Source organism: Pipistrellus kuhlii, unplaced genomic scaffold, assembly GCF_014108245.1.
Source record: "Pipistrellus kuhlii isolate mPipKuh1 unplaced genomic scaffold, mPipKuh1.p scaffold_m20_p_116, whole genome shotgun sequence".
In the NCBI taxonomy this organism is placed as follows: domain Eukaryota; kingdom Metazoa; phylum Chordata; class Mammalia; order Chiroptera; family Vespertilionidae; genus Pipistrellus; species Pipistrellus kuhlii.
The window spans coordinates 354,455-377,310 of NW_023425423.1; the positions used below are offsets into that span (position 1 = coordinate 354,455).

General features: G+C 46.3%; 1 protein-coding gene across 15 annotated transcripts in view; it reads left to right on the forward strand.

The window, feature by feature from the left end:
• LMBR1 (limb development membrane protein 1) overlaps positions 1-22,856 on the forward strand; it is a 137,385-nt gene that overhangs the window by 44,697 nt on the left and 69,832 nt on the right. For 11 of the 15 annotated variants that reach the window (XR_004987040.2, XM_045579811.1, XM_036432724.2 and 8 more), the window contains one exon: positions 8,958-9,061. The exons of 3 other annotated variants lie outside the window; for them this stretch is intronic. Coding sequence is in view for 11 of the 12 variants with exons in the window: in XM_045579811.1 (XP_045435767.1) it covers positions 8,958-9,061 (104 nt within the window). In the remaining variant the exon portion in view is untranslated. Of the gene's footprint in view, positions 1-6,680; positions 6,776-8,957; positions 9,062-22,856 lie in introns of those variants that run through there. One more of the 15 variants, XM_045579814.1, reaches the window with a different exon arrangement.

The following is a 22,856-nucleotide window of genomic DNA, read 5'->3' on the forward strand; positions in this document are numbered from 1 at the left end:
AAACTCCATACATGTGGCTTAGAGATTGCTCTGGGAAAAAATACAGTGGGAAATGCCCATCAAATACCTAGGAACTGTACTTAAAAATCAAAGTATTAGGTCTCAAAAGGTAAGAAATATGAAAGGATTGCCTCAAGACCTTAAATGACTTTAAGAAATTATTAGAGGACATTAATTAGTTAAGTCCTTATCTAAAAATATCTACGGGAGAAATAGCAACTTTATTCAGTATACTTAGGAATCCTAAGGAAGATTTTTATTAAGTGTATACAAAGACCTACAGAGTCATTTTTCTAATTTTGTGGCTTGCATGTAACAGCAGTTTGCAATCATCTAAAAAATATAAATGACAAGTGGTTTGGGGCCATCTAGTAAATCCTGTCATCCCTAAACCAAGGACACTTTAAAGTGAATAATTTGCATTTGCCCCCCTAACCAAAGTTTATGTCTGTATTCTCGAAAAGACTGACAGCAGCCAATTAGTATCATTTACTGTCCACATCCTACGACAAATAAAGTTAGAAAATAAACCTTATTTTGGACTGATTTAAATTGGCAAATTGAAATAAGTGTATGTGGCAGGGGAAACCAATAGTGGAAGGTTACCAGAGGCTTAATACTGTCACAAAGGCTTGTCTCTCACCTGGAGATTACTTATTATGGAAGTATTTTATTCATGTTTGTGCTGATATTAGACGGGCCTACGTCCAGGGAATGGGCCAAAGTGCAGGAGAGAAAAGCATTGGGTAATGAACGCCACGGGAGGGCCTGGTCCCCTTCCTGCAGGCATGATGGGACTAATTTTAGGGAGAGGGGTTTCAACATTGAAAGGGTTTCAAGTTCTCTCTGGGGAGATAGATCAGGACTATACTGGAGAAATTAAAGTAATGGCACAAACAATCTTACCTAATAATAGACAAACATATAAATTGACCGTACCTTCACTATGCCCATAGCCAATCAGAGTGACTACGCAAATTAACCCAAACAAGATGGCAGTTAATTTGTATATATAGGCTCCCAGTGTCTGTGTCCCAGGAACATCCTGGCACCCAGGTCATTGGGAGGTAAGGCCTGGGCAGGCCGAAAGCCTCTGGTTTGTGTATCCTTCCACAACTTCTGCCCCAGGAGGCTTTCTGCCGAGTGCAGGAGCGGACCCCCTGCAACCGACTGCAGGGAGCTGTGGGCCTGCTCTGGCACCGGGCCGGAAGTCTCGGTTTCAGCCTGGTGCAGGAGCGGACCCGCTGCGATTGATCATAGGGAGCTGTGGGCCTGCTCTGGCACCGGGCCGGAAGTCTCGGTTTCAGCCTGGTGCAGGAGCTGACCCGCTGCGATTGATCATAGGGAGCTGGGATCACTTTGGCCTGGTGCAGAAGCGGACCCCCTGTGATCGATCGCCTGGGCAGGGAGCTGGGGGTCTGCTCCTACCCAAGAGGCTATTGGCCTGGGCAGGCCTGGGCAGGGGCTGAGCCGGTGATCAGAGGGAGCTGGAGCGGCCCTGCCCAGGCCTAAAGCTTCTGTACAACTCTCTGCATCATAATTCAAAAAATTTAACACATACCATCCTTCTCCCCTTTTTTTTGTTTTATAATTGCTTTTTAAGAGTAGATTTGGCTCTTTCTGCTATTGCCTGACCTTGTATTAGTGCTATTTTTGTTTTTGGTAAGACCTGATTTATAGTATTAACTAGGGCCTAGTACATGAAATTCGTGCAATGGGGGTGGGGAGTCCCTCAGCCCAACCTGCCCTCTCACATACTGGGAGCCCTCAGGGGATGTCCTACTGACAGCTTAGGCCCGCTCCCCATGGGAGGCAACCTGGCTGATCAGGGGAAGGCACCAGCCCCATCACCCCGCTGCTGCAGCCACTGCCAGTCACCACAGCCACCAAGGTGTTTTCATCAACACGGACTCAGTTCCTTCACCAAGAAAAAATTGACAACTTTCTTTAGGCATTTTCAAGATGTGTCTTCCATAGGATATGCATTTCTTTATTTATTTATGTTTTATCCTCATCTGAGGATATGTTTCCATTGACTTTTAGAGAATGTGGAAGAGAAAGGGAAAGACAGAGAGAAACATCAAAGTAAGAGGAACACTTTGATTGGTTGCCTCCTGCATGAGCCCTGATCTGGGCCCCGGCCAGGGAGGAGCCTGAAACCAAGGTACATGCCCTTGATCAGAATCAAACCCAGACCCTGTGGTCGGCAGACCAAGGCATTAGCCACTGAGTCAAACCGGCTGGGGCAGGATATGACAATTCTTAGCCCTCCAGCAGCAGACCTTTTTTTTTTTTTCCTCCCAAAGTGTGGTGGAAAAATCCTAGATCACCTTTTTGGATTCTTATTACCCAAGTTACTAAGAATATTACCAGTGGCATACAGGAAGGTTAGCCAATGTGCAGTCAGAAAAGGTGTTTCCTCTATGTTTCACATCAATCGTGGGCTGGGCCCTGCCCAGACCTAAAGCCTCCACTGAGTTTGCCCTGTGGAAGGATACACAAACCAAACAAGAGTTTTACCGAACCCAGTAATGATGTGGGGAAGAGGTTGTGTTTTGAATCTTTCCAGAGGGAGCAGCACAGTCAGGTTGGGTGCCAGAGCATTATGTGCATCACCACAATAGACTTAGAGAAGGTCCTTGTCCCTTCGTTCAAAAGACTGAGAGTTTCCTGATGACAACAATGCGGGAGAAGAAAATGAAGGCTAAGGGACCGAGGTGTCAACATGGGGTCAGCTGAAGAAGTTAAAGCTGATGTCCGGTAGATAGTAGAAAAACAAGAATGGAAGCTACTTCCTCAACCGTGTTTCTGGCTATGCTAGCTAGCATTGGTTAACTGTCAGTCTTGTGCAAAGTCTTGCGCAGCCAAGTCCAAGAACTACTAGTAAATATACAGCAGCACAAAAGAAACTTTCATTTTGTAGCTGAAAATGTTAACTTGTCTGTAGTTTTGATTTCTTTCATTGCTATGTTGCATTGGCATTGTTTTGTTATTGTTTTAATAGCCAGAGCTTTATTCTTGATGTTTAACTTTTACCTTTATAGTAGCTTAAAAACAAAAGAAGGGGGAGATGTAGGGAGCGGCTATAGGGTCAAGCCTTGGATTGACTTGTGGCAGGGCCACAAACAAATCCCAGCTTGAAGGGCAGAGCTTTCCTAGCATAATTAAACCTGACCTGTAGCCACCCTCATTCCTTCCTAAAGGGCTGTGGGAGGTACAACAGTGCTGCCAAAACAAGGTGAAACTCATGAGAATATTGTAACCATGTTGACCACTTCTTATTTTGCTTTGACTATAAAATACAGCCTCGGCTTGCAGGCTGGATTTTTCTGTGTCCTTATCCAGGCATGGGAGATCCGCTGAGCCCCAGCTGTATTCTCTTTGTCTTCTTAAATCCGTCACCGCCCCTCCTCAGGCTCACCCTTGGCCATGCTGACATGGCACACTGGTTAACATTTGGTGCTCAAACATCATGCTTGTTCTGCCACTCAGGATGGATTCTTGGCCTCGGAGCCAGTGCTGTGGGGACACGGTGCCGCCCCACTTCGGTTCCTGGCTCTCGGGAGCTGTGCTGTAGAGTGCAGGCATCTGTGAAGAAGATGAGGATGTGAAAATGGGTGCTGGGGAGAAACCAAGATGGCGGCATAGGTAAACGCCTAACTGCAGCCTCACACAACAATTTCAAAAAATACAACTAAAATACAAAGTGGACATCATCCAGAACTACAGCAAAGTTGACTGACTGGAAATTCTACAACTAGAAGGAAAGAGAAAATCAGAAGGAAAACCAGAGGAGCTGTACGTACAGAGACATGGTGCATGTGTGGGGAGAGGACGGAGCCGGAGAGGAGGGTCGGCCAAGTGCCTGGTTGGCATTCCCTAGCAGGAAGGAGATAAAAGCTCCGGACTGTGCCGAACCCCAGATCTGACAGCACTGAACCCCAGTTCTAGGCCAGACCCTGGGAACCCAGGCTCATACAGAGAGATCTAGGCTGTAAGGCGGAAACTCAGGGGAGTGGCGAAAGGCAGAATCCCTGAGTCATGCACGTAGTGCGCAGAGGAGGGACTGTTGACTGTGCCACTGGATTGCCCTAGCGGGAAGGAGACAAAAGCTCCAAACTTTGCTGAGCCTCAGTTCCGACTGCACTGAACCCAAGTTCTAGACCAGACCTTGGGGACCCAAGCTCATACAGAGAGATCTGGGCTATAAGGCTGCTGGATTGCCCTAGTGGGAAGGAGACAAAAGCTCTGGACTGCACTGAACCCCACTTCCAACCCTACTATCAATTGCACTGAACCCTAGTTCCGGGCTCATTGGGGGAGAGACTAGGCTGTCTGGTAGCGGGTGAAACTCGAGGGCACCTTTCTCTCAGAGGTGCTTGCAGTGAGTACCAAAGCAGCGAGTACCAAAGGACACAGAGGAACACTGAGACTCAGGAACCTCATAGGGTGAGGTTGACAGGAAGCCAAGGCTATAGGCTCCATCCTGAAACTCCATCCCATCCAAGCTGAGCACAGAGGCTTTTGAATAAGGCTGTTTCCTGGCATAGACACAGCTGATACTCATAGCCAATTGGCCTGGAAGTCAGTTCCTCCCAGTGATACCAACGACAATTAAGACTTAACTACAAAAGGCTGTACACACAGTCCACAAAGGAGTGCTCCAACAGTGTCTACCTCAGGTAACTGGGAGGCTGACCCACTGAACCATATAGGACACCTTAACACACAAAGCCACCCTACCAACTCAGGGAAGCTGTGAAAATGCTGAGACAAGGAAACAGATCACAAACGAAAGAAATGGAGGACAAAAAGTGACTGGATATAGAGTTCAAAACCACGGTTATAAGGTTTTTCAAGAATTTCCTAGAAAAGGCAGATAAAATAAACGAGACCTATGAGGATATGAAGAGGGATCAACTAGAAATAAAGAATACATTGTCTGAAATAAAAAATATTATACAGAGTCCTAAAAACATAATGGAAGATCACAAGAATCAAGTCAAAGATTTGGAACACAAAGAGCCAGAGGACACTCCTCTGCAGAAGCAAGAAGACAAGAGAATCCAGAAAGTTGAAGATAGTGTAAGAAACCTCTGGGACAACTTCAAGCAAACCAACATCAGAATTATGGGGGTCCCAGAAGAAGAGAGAGAGCAAGATACTGAAAACATATTGGAAGAAAACTTCCCCCACCTGGTGAAAGAAATAGACTTACAAGTCCAGGAAGCGCATAGAACCCCAAACAAAAGGAACCCAAAGAGGACCACACCAAGACACATCATAATGAAAATTCCAAGAGCAAAAGACAAAGAGAGAATATTAAAAGCAGCAAGAGAAAAGCAGGTAGTTACCTATAAAGGAGCACCCATACAATTGTCAGCTGATTTCTCAACAGAAACCATGCAGGCCAGACGGGAATGGCAAGAAATATTCAAGGTGATGAATAGCAAGAACCTACAGCCAAAAATACTCTACCCAGCAAAGCTATCACTCAGAATTGAAGGCCAGATAAAGAGCTTCACAGACAAGAAAAAGCTAAAGGAGTTCATCACCGCCAAACCAGAATTATATGAATTGCTGAAGGGGGTTATTTAGGAAGAGGAAGAAGATAAAGATAAAAATTATGATCAACAAATACATAACTATCAACAAGTGAATCTAAAAACCAAGGGAATTAAAAAAAACCCGATGAACAATATTAACTGTTGAATATAATAGAATCAGAGGTATGGAAGGGGAGTGGACTCATGATTCTCAGGGAAAAGAGGAGTGGGGGGTGTGGGAAGAGACTGAACATAAACTGTGCACCTATGGATGAGGACAATGGGGGGTGGGGAAAGGGCAGAGGGTGGGGTGGGAACCTAGTGGAGGGGGAAAAAATGAGGAACTTTTGTAATAATATGAACAATAAAGATTTATAAAAAAAATAAAATGGGTGCTGATGCTGCTAACATGGGAAAGCACCTTGGGAAGAGTGGCTGCCGTTTCTAGCTGTGGGCAAAGGCGTGTTCTGAGCTTGAAGGCCATCTGTAAACTAGAGGAAGATTTTGGTGCGATGCCCAAAGCATCTGGAACATGCCTGAGATGCTAGGGACTTACCAAGACATAGAATACACTGACTTTTATCTCTTCTGCACAAATGATTTAAAACCACCGTTTCTCTGTTTTCCACCAGACCTACCCAAAGCAACATAAAGCAGTCACGGTTCTCCAGCCCAAAGAATACAATGTGCTATGTGAACCGTCTAATGCTCAATATCATTGGACTTCAGATCTGGTAGTAACTTACTTGGAAACCCTATGAAGGGAGGTCAAGTGCTGTTGAGCAAAGTAGGGAACAAAGACCATGCACTGAAGTTTGTGAACTTGACCTGGAGAGCACAGCTCTGATTGAGGCCCATTGATTCTTAGGCACGTGTGTATAGATGGTGCATATCCCCAGCATCTCTTGGGGGAGGGGAGATGGTTGTTGGACATGTGCAAATTGCTGGTGACAAAAAGCAAGAGCCGATACACCTGGCAGGAGAGAGTAGGGAAGTCATCCCGCCTGTTAGCACCTCTGGGGATGTGGCTGTTACTAAAAGCAGCAAGTCACGAAGTGCTTTTGTGTGTGACAGGTGTGCTGATTGTCCTACGTGCATTATTTCACTTAGTTCTCAACACCACCTTAGGCAGGATCCTCGCCTTGTTTTATAGGTAAAAACCTGTGGCTCATTGGGTCTGGCACATGGACATGCTGGTGAGGCTGGAACCCAGGTGTCTGACACTCCAGGTGGGGCATTGAGCCACCGTCCTTTGAGCCCTTCCAGTTATTAATGCATCAAAACAATTGACTGTGATGATAACCCCTTTGAATGAAGAAAAGGGTGATGGTGTTGAAAGTTTGGAAAGTAGAAAAGTACTTTAGAACAATTTTTATTTATTTCTTTATTTCTTTATTTATTTATTTATTTAAAATATATTTTATTGATTTTTTTACAGAGAGGAAGGGAGAGAGAGAGAAAGCTAGAAACATTGATGAGAGAGAAACATCGACCAGCCGCCCTCTCTACCCGCCCCACCGGGGATATCCCCGCAACCAATGTACATGCCCTGGACCAGAATCAAACCTGGGACCTTTCAGTCCACAGACCGACGCTCTGCCGCTGAGCCAAACCGGTTTCAGCCAATTTTTATTTTAAAAAGTTCAAATTAAAGTTTTTCCAATGAAAGATGTAAGATGTTTCCCCCCAAAATTTGTGCAACATTTTAGTTCCTGCTAAGCTAAGTTGTTAATTTCATTAAATTTGCCTACATTTTTGAATAAGAAACTGTAAGTTGAATTTTTAAATTCTGTCCCCTTACCTATTGAAGACCAGTCTCTAGATCAGCGGCCGCCAGCCTCACTCTAGACCCCACGGGGCACATGGGCTCTCTTTGTTGGCCTCCATGCTGTTCCGAGGGGGTGAGGGCGGCAAGACTCAGGATGTTAATTTGTTACCACCACCTTGGTCCCCTGAGAACTCACGTGCCGGGTCTGGCGCCTGGATTGAGAGCTGCAACCGCAGAGGTTTATTCTGCTCACTAGTGGCCGTGTCCCCGGAGCCCGGCGTCCGCGCCTCGGAAATCCGGGTGGAAAGAAAGCAGGTGCCCGCTTCCAAAGCCCTGACTTCTAATCGTAGCGTAATTTTTATCTTTGACTCTGGATTTTGCAAATTTTATAAAGATTATAGCCATCATTTTGAAAGTCAGTTTTTTACCTTATTTAATTTTCTTTTTTATTACTGAAGACCCGATGCACAAAGTTCATGCAAAGGGCTTGGCCCTTACAGCTGTGGCGGCTTGCCTCAGCTCTTGCAGCCCAGGCCTGGCCTGAAAGGTCTTCCGGGAGGATATCCAGAAGGACGTCCAGTTTAAGTAGCATATTACTCTTTTATTATTATAGATTTATTTCAGAGGAGAAGGGAGAGGGAGAGAGAGAGAAACATCAGTGACGAGAGAGAATCATTGATCAACTGCCTCCTTAATGTCTCTTACTCTTGGATCAAGCCTGCAACCCGGGCATGTGCCCTTGACTGGAATCAAACCCGGAACCCTCAGTCTGTAGGCCGACGTTCTATCCACTAAGCCAGACCAGCTGGGGCTCAGTTTTTTACCTTTAAAAAATAGGAAATGTTGGGCCAAGTTCTGTCTCAAGGACACACCTAAAGTTCTCTTTTTCCAAATTTATTTTTAGTTGCTTTTTACAGTGGTTTTCTAAAAGAGTGTGGTATATGTGAGAAAGGGAAAAGGCTGTGTGAGCTTCTCTTCCCCTCTCTTTCCCACTTGGAGTTGGTCACTAAAACACCTGCGGTGTGGTGCTTCTTAAAAATCCCAGGGTGGCGCTGCCGCAGCTGGCTGTGCTCCGCGGCCCGTCTGGTGCCTCCTCCACCGCTGTCGGGCGGCTGCTGGGACAAGTGAATGAGTTCTCATCATATCTCACCACTTAGAATAGTGCTTGGCACATAAAGGCTCAATCAATGCTAATTATTACTTTTAGGGTTTTTATGAGGCTTAAATTAAATGAGATTATGCGTGTAAAATGTTTAGTAGAGTACCTGGAATTTATTAAGTACTCCATAAATGCTAGTGGCTCTAATGTAAATATTCAGGTGCCAATATGTCTAAAGAAGCCAGCATGACCATGTCTGTGGGTCTCTACACATGTCATATTGTAGTGACTGTATTTCAGGGTGTGAGGAAACATTAATTCCTATCTTGGCTTTTACCAGTAGGTACATGTTACAAAGTTGCACAAAATTTAAATAGGTAATTACTTTCTGATTCTAAGGTTAGGTCATTTGTTAGGCCACTCTTCAAGCTTATGTTTATTTTCCTTTAGAAAGCACAGTACTCTAATGCCACAGTGTGGCATGGCCATTTCTCTGCCGAGCGTGCCCGGACCTGACCTGGCTGTCTTCTGGATTGCTTTCTAGGTCTGTGGAACCTCGCTTCTCTCTTCTCCAACCTTTGTTTGTTTGTCTTGATGCCCTTTGCCTTTTTCTTCCTGGAATCAGAAGGTTTTGCTGGCCTGAAAAAGGTGAGTGATCTGTGTTTTGGAATTAAATTAGTTACATGGAGAAATAAATACCATTCATGTTGAACTATAAGAAGTTGGCTTAAACAGCCATTTGATGGGGATGTAAAAGTTTAATAATAACAATATCTTGTTACTATTACTATTAACAGTCTCTTAGTCACACTGCTTATGAACGGACTGAGTCCGCAGGGAGCAGAGCGTCTTTGACCTTCCAGGCTCCTGGGAGCGTGCTGCCGGGTGGATGAGCTATGTGGAGGGGACGTCCGCGCAGCTGCTGCTCGCAGGCTCTCTCCTCTCCTTTGTTTAAAGCATGGAGCAAGCTCTAGGAGCTTAGGGTGTATCTTGGTGTACATTATTTCACATCCAGGGTGTTCAGGGTGTAGCCTGTTAGAGCATTAGACATGCTCCATCAGACAGTCAGCTTCCCAAGGGGCTGTGCTGCTGCTGGGAGTGGGAGGTGGGAGTGGGCCCAATGGAGACTTCGCAAGAGCACCTCAGTTAGACTTTCTCAGTGGTAAGGACTGCAGCGGTCCTTGGATATGGCATTTTAAAAGTGAGAGGAATATTTTTTACTTGTAGTCTCTTAACTTATAGAGCTCTTTGCTATACATTTTTTGAATATAATGCAAAGATTTAAGTAGCTAGTACTTTTTGGGTGACTTTTAAACTTGACAAAATGAGCTTCAGTGTTACAGTTTATTTACCGACACAGTATGCCTTCTCATTGCTAGTCTCTTCATGCAACATGCGGGGGAGGCGTGCTGTGTCCTTGCTGAGCAGCACTGCAACGTCACACAAATGAACTTGGCTTGGCAAGTTGTAAGCCATGTACTTTTTGTGTCATGCCACTCTCTGTGGGTTCTTAGGAATGAGAATGTTTTGCTGGCATTTGGCTACTCTTGTACACGTCAAGTTCAGCACGTTTTGGGCCTGCACACCAGAGGGCCCGGGAGAGCCCCTGAGGGTGAGGTGGGGGTGTCGGTGGGCCCACCTCTCTGGTTTCTAGAACTGGTTCTTAAGCCAGCGCTTAGCCACTGAGCCACACCAGCTGGGCATCACTGGCTTTTACTTATTGGAGTTGTTTTTTTATTATGATGCATTTAAATTTACCTAAGTTATCTATATAATGTGAAAAATTACATAGTTTAAAAAGCTCTTTGTTATAATTTCTTGAAGAAATTATAAGAAGTGTTGTTGCTGAAAGGGATTTCGTTCAAGCCTTTCTTTTGTAAGGTGACATCTGAGGCCCAGCGATAGTAAATGTTATTAAATTGTCCACGAAGCACATACGTGCAGTTGCTGAACTCATACCAAGCCCAGCGGTTGCTGCTGAGCTTCTGAAGTGTTTGTGTTGTTCGCAGCCAGCAGTATGGTAGCACAGTAAGGGCCAACAGGTGGGAGCCGGCCAGGGCCAGCGGGATGGGTGGGGGAGGCCAACGGGATGGGGGGGAGAGGCCGGCGGGATGCGGGGAGAGGCCGGCGGGATGGGGGGGAGAGGCTGGATGAATGGGGGAGGTCGGTGGGGGTCACCTCGGGGCAGGTGCTGTGTGTGCAAGGACTGGGTAAAGCGTGCTCCTGGCCCACCCCCGGTATTCTAGAAGGGCTTGTAAACTATTGCGTTCAGGAGGGTTGGAAGAATGAGCACGGACAAGAAATGAAGTTGTGGGAGATAGTTGAAAAACCAGTTCCGTAGAATTTGGGAGCCTTTGATGGATATTCATTCACCTGACAGTTTTACTAAGCGTGTACTAGGTAGTAATTGTGCTGCTAATGTAGGAGCTTGCCAGGGACAGAGGAGAGATGGGCTCCTGCCTGGAAGGGTGCCCCGGGGAGTCAGGAGGTGAGTAACTACCGGAGGCGCAGAGGAGCAGGTCCTGGTTCCCTGCGGGAGGCACAGAGGCCGCCTGCTCTGGAGCTGGGCCCGCGCGGAGCAGGAGGAGGCGGTGTTGGCCTAGGGCACCCCAGGCCTGAGCGGGAATGGCTGGTGCGGAGGCTGGTGAGCAGCCGAGTCCGCCGCCGCGTGGTTGTGGTTTATGGGGAGACGGCAGGGAGTGGGCATGGGATTTCTGTGAAGGATTTTTGCACTACTGTTTTATCTAAGTCACTAAGGGAAGGTGAAATGCATGTGGTGGAGGCACCGGCATATGAAGATGTCTCACCCCTGGCCCATCACATAGCGTCTGGGCACATGTCCCTGTTGTCGCTGTCGGTGTTTGCGTACACGTGCAGAGCTCTCCTTCCTGTCTGCCTGGGACGCTCAGTGTTAAAGAGTTTCACATTCGGTCTCATAGGTGTACCTACTTTTATGCTTTTTATAAAAGTCTAGTTATTAAATAATTTTGAAAAACTGCGAATAATTGCCTCCCAATTATTTCCCCCTTGTGAGCTAACCAACTATTGTAGAAAGGGACTTGGCTTGATTTATTGGAGCTGAATTAGTTACTATCTCAAGAATTAAAAAAACAAACCCAGACACAAAAACCATGACATGTCACTATTCTCTTAGTCAAAGGAAAACCACTGAGCCCCAAAGTGTGTTGTTTGTATGTCAGTGTGGAGGAGGGATGTGGGGAGAGGGAAGCACCTCCCCCCTCCGTTGTGCCTCTTTCTTTTTAAAAATTTATATTGTTGAAAGTATTACAGATGTCCCCATTCCCCCACTAACCCTATCTGCGCCCCCATGCCTTCACCGTACAGTTATCTGTGTCTCGGGTTTTGAATATACGCACAAGAGTTCTTTGGTGGATCTCTTCCCAGCGCCCCCGCCCCGTACAACAGTCTCTCCTCTAAGTTATGTGCTTCCAGTTTCTCTCTACACGAGGGAAAGAACATTCACTCTGTTACTGTCGTCAAGTCCCTCTGGCTCCCCAGCTTCTCTTGGGATTGCAAGGGGTGAATGAGTGCGTGTGGGTAACGTTGACCCAGCTGCCCAACTAATGCCCAAACAGCCAGGAGTTTTAAAGGACGGCGAGGAGGCAGCACTCAAGATGCTGCTGTTGATGGACTAGACAGTGTGGAATGAGGGAGGCTGTAGGAACAAACCAGAGAGCGGGTCCTGGGGGCCTCTGAGGGAGGAGGTGCCAGTGAATGGAGGCTGCGGAGCCTGTGCGCTGGGAAGGCCGGGTGCAGGGGTGAGGTGCCCAGGCTGAGGTTCCCTGAGGGGAGTGGCCCTGTTTACAGGCCCCATGGGAGGAGGCCGCATGTACAGCGAAGGCTGCACCCCGGGACCAGCCCCTGGCCGCCAGCCGTCCTCGCGTCCTCCAGAGCTCCTGCGCTGACGAGCGCGTGTCCCGGGAAGGGCCAGTGGTGCCGGGAGTCATCCGGAGCCGCTGAGAGAGCCGGCTCCTCACTGTCCCCGCACTCGGAGTTTTAAGGTTCCATTTTGATCCCAGACCAGGTGCCAGGCTGCACTAGTGTTTGGGAAGCTTTCTGGGGAAGGCGATCATGACCCATTATTTTAACATTCATATTATCTCGGTTCATAGTCAGTTACAGGGAAGTTGTAAGCTTATTAGCGCTGCCCAGGTGAGTGTGTGTGTGCACAGCCTCAGTCTGCCTTTCCGGGAAGGCCGCCGCCTGGTGAGCTGAGCTGTTCTGGGCCCGGCGCTGTGGGGGTGCAGCCACTGGCTGTGTTGTTCTGGGCCCAGCACTGTGGGGGTGCAGCCACTGGCTGTGTTGTTCTGGGCCCAGCCCTGTGGGGGTGCGGCCTCGGCGTTCTGGGCCCAGTGCTGTGGGGGTGCAGTCACTGGCTGTGGTCTCCTCGAGTCACTGACATGCTCCGGCGGCTGGCCAGTGCATGCATTTCTGTCGATGCCTTTGAAGCTCTTTGCTCACCGGTGACGTTTGACACATCAGGTCCCAGCGACATTGAAGAGAGCTTAGAAAACACCTCTAATTGGTAGACCGGCACAGTAACTTGAGTAATGACAAACTTGTAATATGGCTGAGTTACAGTCGCTTTATATTTCTCGGCCACCCTCCTGGTGCGTTTTACTGTGTCTCGGTCTGCGGCGTCCCTGCCGGCTGTGGCCCTCCCCATCGGTTCCCCTGGGCACGATTGTAAAGCAGCCCCGTGCACAGTGCCGAGATGCGGAAATTGGCCACTCGCCACAGGCGGATGCAGAGTTGGAATTGAAAGTCAAATTAAGCAGAATTCTCTACGTAGTTTTTAATTAAACCACCATGTTAATTCAGACAGGACATTTCTGGCCTGGGGGGCTGACCGGGTCCCTAAAGAGCCTTTCTCTCCTTCCCTTGTGGGTTCCTGTCTGTGGGCCCGTCCTAGCCGTCCCCGCCCCTCATCAGCACGGGGTCTGCGCGTGTCAATGGCTCTGACAGAGCAGCTGTTCTAGTGGGAAGGCGACTTTTATCTTGGAGCTCTAACTTATGTTTATCACATAAGATGTGAAATGGTTATCACATTTAGAGGATTTCCCTGTCTCACACACATATTATATGTTCATGTGTGTTTGAACCTGAGTCCATGCAGACATCTGAATGTTTCTGATGAAAAGGTCTCCTCTGTTGGTGTTTGTTTGTTTGTGGGAGACTTTCTCTGCAGTTTTATCTGTCACTCAGATGGGCACTGAGTGGGAGGGTCTTGCGGCCGCCGTGCATTTTCCTGTCGCCTCGCTGGAAGCCGTGCGGGTCTCTCTGCCCGCCTCGCCTCGGGAGGCCTCTGGACCGCCTGGGCCCTGCCCTGCGGTGTTTCCCTTCATATAAGGAACGCTGACGGGTTTGGGTGGGAGCTAGGAATGTGCTCCTTTCATATTGTATTTTAACATCTTACTTGGGATTAAAATGTTAGGAGGAACAAATTCAACAACTTAATGAAAGTGAAAAAAACCTCATCAGTGATGGATTGATTCAAAACCAAAGATATTTCTGGGAGTAACTTTACAGTGTGCCTCACCTTACTGCCCACCTTTTATTTGAAGTCATAGCATAAAATTTAACATGAGTGACAGCAACATCCTGACCAATTACCAGCCCTGGCAGACATCCCCCAGTGTCCAGAGCAGAGCGCGCGGTCTGCGGGATTAAGAGGTTAACTCCTGTAACTTCAAACGGAGTGCTTGATAATAAAAGCAAAAAGTACAGAATTTGGGGTAACTTCCTTCCTAATTAATTAGACTGACCAGGTGGAGCGAGGGCTGGGTGCTGGTGCGGGAAGTCTATAAAGCAAGCGCCATGACAGCTGCGCACGAGGCCGAGCGCTTTAATATGTCTCTATCCTGTGTCACAGTTTGAGATTGTCCTGGTTTATGTCCCTTTTGGCAAACTTACATAAAAGTGACCCTGTACTGTATTTTATGGCCAGACGGCTTTCCCGCGGCTAATTTGTATCAGGCCTCTGTCTTCAAGGGCCACAGACACGAGTAGGAAGTCCAGTGCAATCCGGGGAGCTTTCATTGCGTTCTTTCATTATTTTTGCTCGTTTTTGCCACTGATCATCCATAAATTGTTGGAAATGAGTGATTAAGGAAGTGCTGCTTAGTGTTAGTGGCACAGCGCATATTTGGCCGGCCTTCGGGCGGAGGAAGTCCCGTCCCCACAGAGAGGAAAACTCCTGCTGGGAGCCTTGCACGGAAACGCACCCAGGGTCGCGTTTTGATCTTGGTGTTTATTACGGAAAATGGAGTCATATCTCACTCACTGTTGTTATGTGTTAATTTGATTTCCCCAACACCTTCGAGAAAAAATCATTCAGTCATTTAGTAATCGAATTCCTCTGCCCTCCCCCTGTGGGAGGACTGGTATTTCTCCAGAGCACCAACGTGGACGGGAATGATAATGCAGAGGTGCCCGTCCTGGCCCTGCTGGGTCCCTTTGCACTTCTTACTCCGCTGTAAAAGGTGCGACAGTAGTGACACTGAGCGTTTCCCACCTGGAAGCATGGCATGTAGCATCGCCGAGGACAGAAAAGTGTCATTTTGAGGGAAAGAATACATTTGTTTTATTTAAAAATCATTTGAGTTTATGAAAATTTTAAGCCCTTCAGCTCCCGGACGGATTAATTTTGTCACTGTGTCAGTGCAGTTGCCTGCTGGACGGGGGGTGGCAGCCTCATGGCACCGCTGCTGGTTGCCAGGCAGTGGAGGTGCAGCACCCACTCCCCTGCACTGGGCGATGGTCGCGTCCTTGTAACTATAGGCTGCCGGAGTGGGAGCCTCCCGCCGCCGCCAGACGCCTCTCCGCTGCCGCCGCCGCGGCTGACGGTGCCGTGCAGGCCTGCTCGTGGCTTTCGGAGCCCGGCGGGAACCCGCCCTCCTCGCTGAAGGGACCTCAGGCGCGTTTTCTCGGCCTCTGCACCTGTGAAACGGGCTGGCTGTTCTCACTGAGGGGCACGGTCACCTCACCGGGTCTGCTTTAAAGTACTGTGTCCTGAAGCGGCGTGATTGTGAGGGGCCAGGCGTGTCAGCGGGAGAGCTGACACAGAAGCACAGGGAGACTTGTTTGGGATCACTTCTGTGCTGGCAAAGCGACGTAAGAACTTGGGTCACAGACACAGTCCGCTCCATTCGTTTTCTTTTTGGCTTCTAGTACAGGCAGTAAACATAGGTATTATGTTTAATAGGTAACTAAACTCCAAACTTTATTTTATATGATGATTAAATTACTCACAAATGCTTCATAATCCAGGGCTCTCAGTTAAATGAGGAGAAGTTTGGGGAGGAAGGAAATAAAAATCATAAGATTAGATATTAAAGTAATTGTACTTTAATTAAACTGGTCCTAATACCTTCAGTATTCATGAAACAATTTAGTGACATAGTCATTGTTAATTAGAGTCTCTTTTCTTTTTTGGGAATTGAAAACTATTCGCCCTTGGTTAGAAAGAACTTTATTTGAAAGTAAAATTAAATGTCAGATTTAATGCTGACTAGAGAGATTTTTACAGAATTATGATCCAACCTGACTGACCGGACAAGGGCTCACCCAAGAGGCTGGTGTTTGGATTGTTAAAGTATTCTATTTACCTGGCATTTAAACTCATTTATTTGTCCGTAAATTAATTTGTTCAGCACATCACAGTGTTAATCTTCTGGTCTCTATGAAATATTGGCCAAGTGTAGCTTCAGCTTGGGATGTCACTTTACACAGCCTGTTCTTGGCCCATTTCCACCAGCGTCCCAGTGGCTCTTTCTCTCCCCTGTTAGCTTTAGTGGCCCTTTATCTGGAACAGGGCTCGGCAAACCGCAGCTCGCGAGCCACATGCAGCTCTTTGGCCCTTTGAGTGTGGCTGTTCCACAAAACACTACGTGCAGGCGTGCACATGGCGTACGATTGAATCTTCATGGTCCATGCGCACAAGTCAGTTTTCGGCTCTCAGGAGAAATTTCAGTCGTATTGTTGGTATTTGTCTCTGTTGACTAATGAGTTTGCCGACCACTGATCTGGAACATAGTAGTAACTCAGTTACTTGTTAATTTGGGGCATTTTTTTTAAACCTTTTTCCAGATCTGGAAGGCTTTGTGGTCCCTGTTGAATGAGCTCTGCATTTGTCAATGGGCAGGACCCAGTCTTTTCTTAGAGCACAGCCTGGGCACCGGGGCTGTGGATGGAGCCCGAGCACTTGGGCTGATCTTCTGCTGACGTGGCTGCCTGTGGCGCCTTTGGGTGTCAGCCTGTGGGAGCCCGGAGCGATGCAGATGCATTCTGTCGGAGAGAGAGGTGACTGATTTCCTCCATGTGTACAGGCTAGCCCCACGTTTCCTTTTGTTGTCCTATTGGATATGATCCAGTCCTGCATCTACTACCGTGTTTCCCCGAAAATAAGACATCCTCCGAAAATAAGACCTACTTACAGGTTTCCTTCTGAGTGGAATATAAGGGACCCCCCTGAAAATAAGGCCCCCCTAGGCTAAACATGAGAGTTTTGGTCCACTGATTCTGAAAGAAATGGAGTCACAACAAATTCACTAGGAAATTCAGGAATTGGATTGTTATGATGATGTTCCAGAAGATGATGACATGATTGTCATTGAATAAATGAGTAAATTCTTGATACTCTAGGATTCACAGTTTGTCTGGTTTGTGTTGACAACTACCATACCATATACAGGTAATAAATTTCCTTTATTTTCATTTAACAATAAACATGTACTGTATTTTTCTTCATGGAAAAATAAGACATCCCCTGAAAATAAGACCTAGCGCATCTTTGGGAGCAAAAATTAATATAAGACACTGTCTTATTTTCGGGGAAACAGGGTAGCAAATCAATATTAGCATTTTCAATTGTCTACGTATATCTGGGTTCTTCAGGTTCTCCTCTGGGTGGTTTTAATAAAACCGTGACCATGTGGCTATGAGGAGCAGAGAGCCAGGCGCTGGGCCCCGTCAGCACACAACACAGCACTTGCTCTGCCAAAATAGAGACTGTGGGTCCTGCTCTCTGAGAGCCAGACCAGTATTCACATGTGTAAGGTAGAGCTACCATGACATCTCACCTGAACCAGACCCACTGTCCCAAGAGGCAGGAGGTGACAGGCCATGCAGGACAAGGGATCATACATGTAAAGATGAGAGGGACTCTGATGATGACCAGGCTGGGAAAAGCCAGCCCTGCGAGGGGTAGCAGATGCAGTGGATGCAAAGAGTTAGGGGACAAGCAGAAGATTTCAGGGAGAATTGCAGAATTCCAGCCAGCATTCCAGGTGATTTTTGGCAGAAGGAATTAAGGCCCTCTTACCCTTAATATTGCCAGAAAGGAGCGTTTTATAGACTCATTCTGATAATGAGGAACAATTTCCAGGACATTTCTACCAGACTTCAAAGAATAGTTAACTCCCGTTTCATACAAATTTGTCTAGAGCACATGTGTCAAACACAAGGCCCGCGGGCCAAATCTGTCCCGCCAGGCCTTGCAATGTGGCCCGCACCGCGCTGTCATCACTGCACTCCGCTGCATTTCCATCACAATGACAGTTTATGACTGTTCAGTAAACCATTCGGCCCGCGATTTAGGCTGGATTTTAGATTTTGGCCCCTTCTCTGTTTGAGTTCGACACTCCTAGTCTAGAGAGTTGGAGATGGAGCACTCACAGTTTTATGTTATGGGACCAGTGTGATCTCATCACACAGGATAGTGTGGAGAAAGGAGCATGGTGAACTATTCTTTCTGAATACCTGTGAATCCCCAAATTCAGCCATGTATACAAAAGACCGTCACAGAAAGTATATTTCAGGTGTGCAAGTTGGTTTGTCATAGGAAACCTATGGCTGGAATTCATATGAGAGTCAATGGGAATGCAATCAAGGGAGCATGTCTGAAGGGCAGTCAGACTGAACAGAAAGCTGAGAACTCGAGAGTCTCCTAACCTGTTGTGGATGCCCACCCTGAGCCTACAAATGACATTGTGCTTCATGGTAAAACCTTAAAGTACTTATTTTAAAATTTGGAAGCCAACATATTTTTATTTCCAATAATAAATACCACTGTAGTTGAGTTCTTTGCTAGTGCAGTTAGAGAAGAAAAGGAGCCTAGCCAGTGTGGCTCAGTGGTTGAATGTTGACCCATGAACCAAGAGATTGCGTTTCAATTCCTGGTCATGGCATGTGCCTAGGTTGCAGGCTCAATCCCCAATAGGGGTGTATAGGAGGAAGCTGATTGATCGATCAATCGATGTTTCTCTCTCATTAATGTTTCTAGGACTCTATCCCTCTCTCTTCATCTCTCCTAAAATTAGTAAAAACATTAAAAAATAATTAGTGATATAACAAATTGATATTTAAAACAAAAAAGAAGGAAAGGAAAAATGGAAAGAAACAAATTGTTATTATTAACAGATGATTTTGTCTGTTAAAAAATCCTATAAACCTAAAGATAAATTGTTAATTCAAATAGGAAAATTTGCTTTGGAAGGTGGACATAGAATTAATATAGAAAATAAATAACAGCAACAAATAAAATCTAATTAAAAATACATTTTTAATATCAAGACAGTCCAAGGTCTATCTATCTATCTGTCTATCTATAAAAGCCTAAGTGACCATTATGACTGGTTGACTGGTGGCTATGCTGTGCACTGACCACTAGGGGCAGACACTCAATGCAGGAGCTGCCCCCTGGTGGTCAGTGTGCTCCTACAGCCAACCTTCACAGCCAGCCAACCTCCCATGCTGGCCAAACTCCTGCGCTCTCCCCCCCACCCCCCAGCTGGCCTGATTGGCCCCAATAGGGACTGGGCGAGATGGCTCAATTGGCCCTGATTGCCGGCCAGGCCAAGGGACCCCACCCATGCACGGATTTGTGCACCAGGCCTCTAGTGTTGAAATAAATCAAATAAATGATATGTAAAACCTTTATTGAAATAATATATGAAGCCAAAAATCTTATTGAAAGATGTTAGATATTTCTGTCTTTCTGAACTTCTTTATGTGATGAACGTATCAGTTGTCAAATTATTTTTTAGAATCAGTGCAATTCTAATGAAAGTTCCAAGAGGTGACCTTATGGAATGGACCAGCGGGGAGTCGGGTTCTCAGGGACGAGCAGAGAGCCCAGGCAGCAGAGCAGCTGTGCGGCACATGACAGCGACAGGACTTACCAACATTAAAAAGGAGCGAAGGAGCCGAAACCGGTTTGGCTCAGTGGTAGAGCGTTGGTCTGCGGACTGAGGGGTCCCAGGTTCAATTCCGGTCAGGGACATGTACATTGGTTGCGGGGACATCCCCAGTAGAGGCAACTGGTCGATGTTTCTTTCTCATCAACGTTTCTAATTCTCTAGCTCTCTCCCTTCCTCTCTGTTAAAAAAAAATCAATAAAATATTAAAAAAAAAAAAAGGGGGGGGGAGTGAAGGACACACACACCCTCTCAGAGAAGCTGCACACGGCCAGTGAGCACACGAAAGACCTCGACGCCACCAGTTAGGAAACAAACAAGCAAAAACAGCCAGATGTAATATTGGTGAAGCTGTGGAGAAATCAGAACTCTTAAATAATTAATTGATTTGTGAAAGAGAGAAAGGTCAGTTGGTTGTTCCACTTGTTTATGCCTTCATTGGTTGCTTCGTGCATGTGCCCTGACTGAGGGATTGAACCCATAATCTTGATGTGTCTGGATGACACTTTAACCAACTGAGCTACCGAGCCAGGACCAAAAAATACACTGTTGGTAAGAATATAAAATGGTGGTTGCTCAAAAATTAAGAATGGAATTGCCATATGACTCAGCAATTCCACTCTGCAAGGACTTCACAGATATTTACACACCCATTTTTATGGCAGCATAATTAACAATAGCCCAAAGATGGAGACAACCCAAGCATACATCAGTGCATTATAAATAAAAAAATGTGGTCTGCACACACCATAGAATCTTACTAAGCCTAAAAAAGGAAGGACTTTCTAGCACATGCTACAACATGGATGAATCTCGAGGACATTATGGTAAGTGAAACGTCAGACACAATAAGACACAGCGATTCCACTTATGTAAGGTCCCTAGAGGACTCAAATCTGCAGAGACAGAGTAGCCTGTGGGGCCGGGGCTGGGACGGGGAGGGAGTGAGCATTTCAGGGGTGCAGAGTTTCAGTTTGGGAAGATGAGAAAGTTCTGGAGATGATGGCGGTGATAGATGCATAACAATATGAATGTGTTTAATGCCACTGATCTATACACATAAACGTGGTAAAAGTTACATATGTTTCGCCACAGTAAAAATGTATCAGTAGTGAACGGAGCAGTTTGAATTGGTGGCTGCCTTTGGGCAGGTGTGTGACATTTTCAGTTGGGAGGCCACCTGGTACCACAGCGGTTGTGGTAAGGTGGGCCGTGTGTCCTCAGGTACCTTACAGCCATACAAGCTGAACAGTGCACTTCCATTATTTAAAAATAGAACAAAAAGGTGATCCTGTCTTGGTGATGGGCTCATATTACTCAAACTGGCTGGTAAGTAAAGCCAAAATGCCAATTGACTGGTCCTCAGTAGAAAACTAGGAAATGCTCACACATGTGTGCACCCCAAGTAACAGTTATTGAGCATATGGGAAGGAGTGTGGAGCTAGGGGCTGGGTCCCTGTACAGACCCAGGGGCTGGGGCCGGGGTGCCACAGAGGCCAGTAAGCTGTGTGTGTGTGTGTGTGTGTGTGTGTGTGTGTGTGTGGTATTCTTCTGTGATATTTTACAGCTCCTAGTGCTTTTGGTGTAAATGCCCTCTTTGCCACATAAGCAGTATGGCCCTGTTATTTAAAGTGCCATGTGGCATTGCTTTAGGTTCCGTCCTGGACCTTCCTGTCTTGCACACTGGGCTGTAGCCACATGATGGTCCCACCTACTGATCCTCTTGCTGCAAAAGATCGGAGCTGGTGCCTGGTTGTGCGACTTCTGTGTGGGAAGTGCCGTGTAGGACTGAGCCTCTGACCCCAGGATGGTCTTGCTGTTATGGAAAAGAATGTTCTAGTAAAAGAAGCCTTTGTTTATGTTGTTTGATTTCTTTACTAACACAGTAGGTTTGTCTTAAGTACGTTTTAAGCATTTTCCCTCCTCCCTGTTTCCAGGCCATTTTGTCTTTTGTGTCTGTTTCTGTTGTGGGGGTGGGATGCTCGGGCCAACCTGCCCAATTCAAACAGTTATGCTCATTACTGATATAATTTTTTATTGTGGTAAAATATATATACTATAAAATGTTATACCTTTCAGGGGGTGATAAGATTCAGAAAGCAACTGGCAGCTCTCTACTGGGGTTCCAGGTCCCCTTATCCAGGAAGCTAATAACTAGACTGGTTGCAGCAGAACTAGAGGAAGGACCCTCTGGCTGCCCGTTACCTTGTCTTAACGTGAGGCCTATTTGGAAAGGTGTTCTTCCAAATTTAGAATTACATTTCAGATTTTGGATGTAAAGTCCCAGCAGTCTTTTCACAATTGAGTTCATGTTGGAAACTTGCTGTATTAATTGTTTACCTGCAGTCTGGAGGGTTTTTGTTTAACTAATATGAGAAACTTCTCATGAATTTGAATACAACGCACATTCTAGTTCAGTGAACTAGCGATGTTAGAGTTTTTATTTTAACTTTGCCTAACGTGCTTTTTTTCTGTCAGGTTTTAAGAACTTGAGCGCTTCATAGTTTAAATTTTTCTTATCTTGTATAGACTACATTAAGTGAATATGTATATAATAGCCTCAGGAAATATTGATATAAAAACATTTCACTATAGAATTTCACAAAGCTTTCTGTAAAGCTGTTCGTTTTTGCTTGTGACCAAAATCTGAGTGTCTTGCTCTTACAATGACTTTGGGAGCAGAGAGGCTGAGCTGGCCCATCTCTGGCTGCTTGTGTGAAGTTCCCTTCGTGGTAAAGAGGACTCGCATCTGCCTTTAGTTTCTGTCCTTCATTAGAGCTGCTATCGATCTTCCCGCCGACGGCATGCGTGTTTGGTGCGGTCTGCATGTCATGCTGGGCAAACGCAATCCTCATGTTACTAAGAGACCCTTTTTGTTAGAGGAAAACAATGGCTTGATATTTATTTTAAATGTCCTGTGAGTGGAAATGTTCCCACGCTTTCCTGGTGGGCGGAGACATAGTGTATAAAGTGGTGTTTACATGCCATCCCAGAGGTCAGGGTGTCCAGGCCACATTTTGTTTACATGTTCATCACCATAGAAACATACAGCTTATTGTTAGTGCTTTTGTAAGTACATTGTGCTTTTTACTTTATTGATGTTTGGTACAGAGCAATTAAATGTATGGTTGACCAGCACAAAGATTTCAAGAAGCAATTATAACCCTTTTAGTGTTTTAACCTCGCACATTCAGCACTTATTTAAATCTAAAAAGAGATTTATGAGT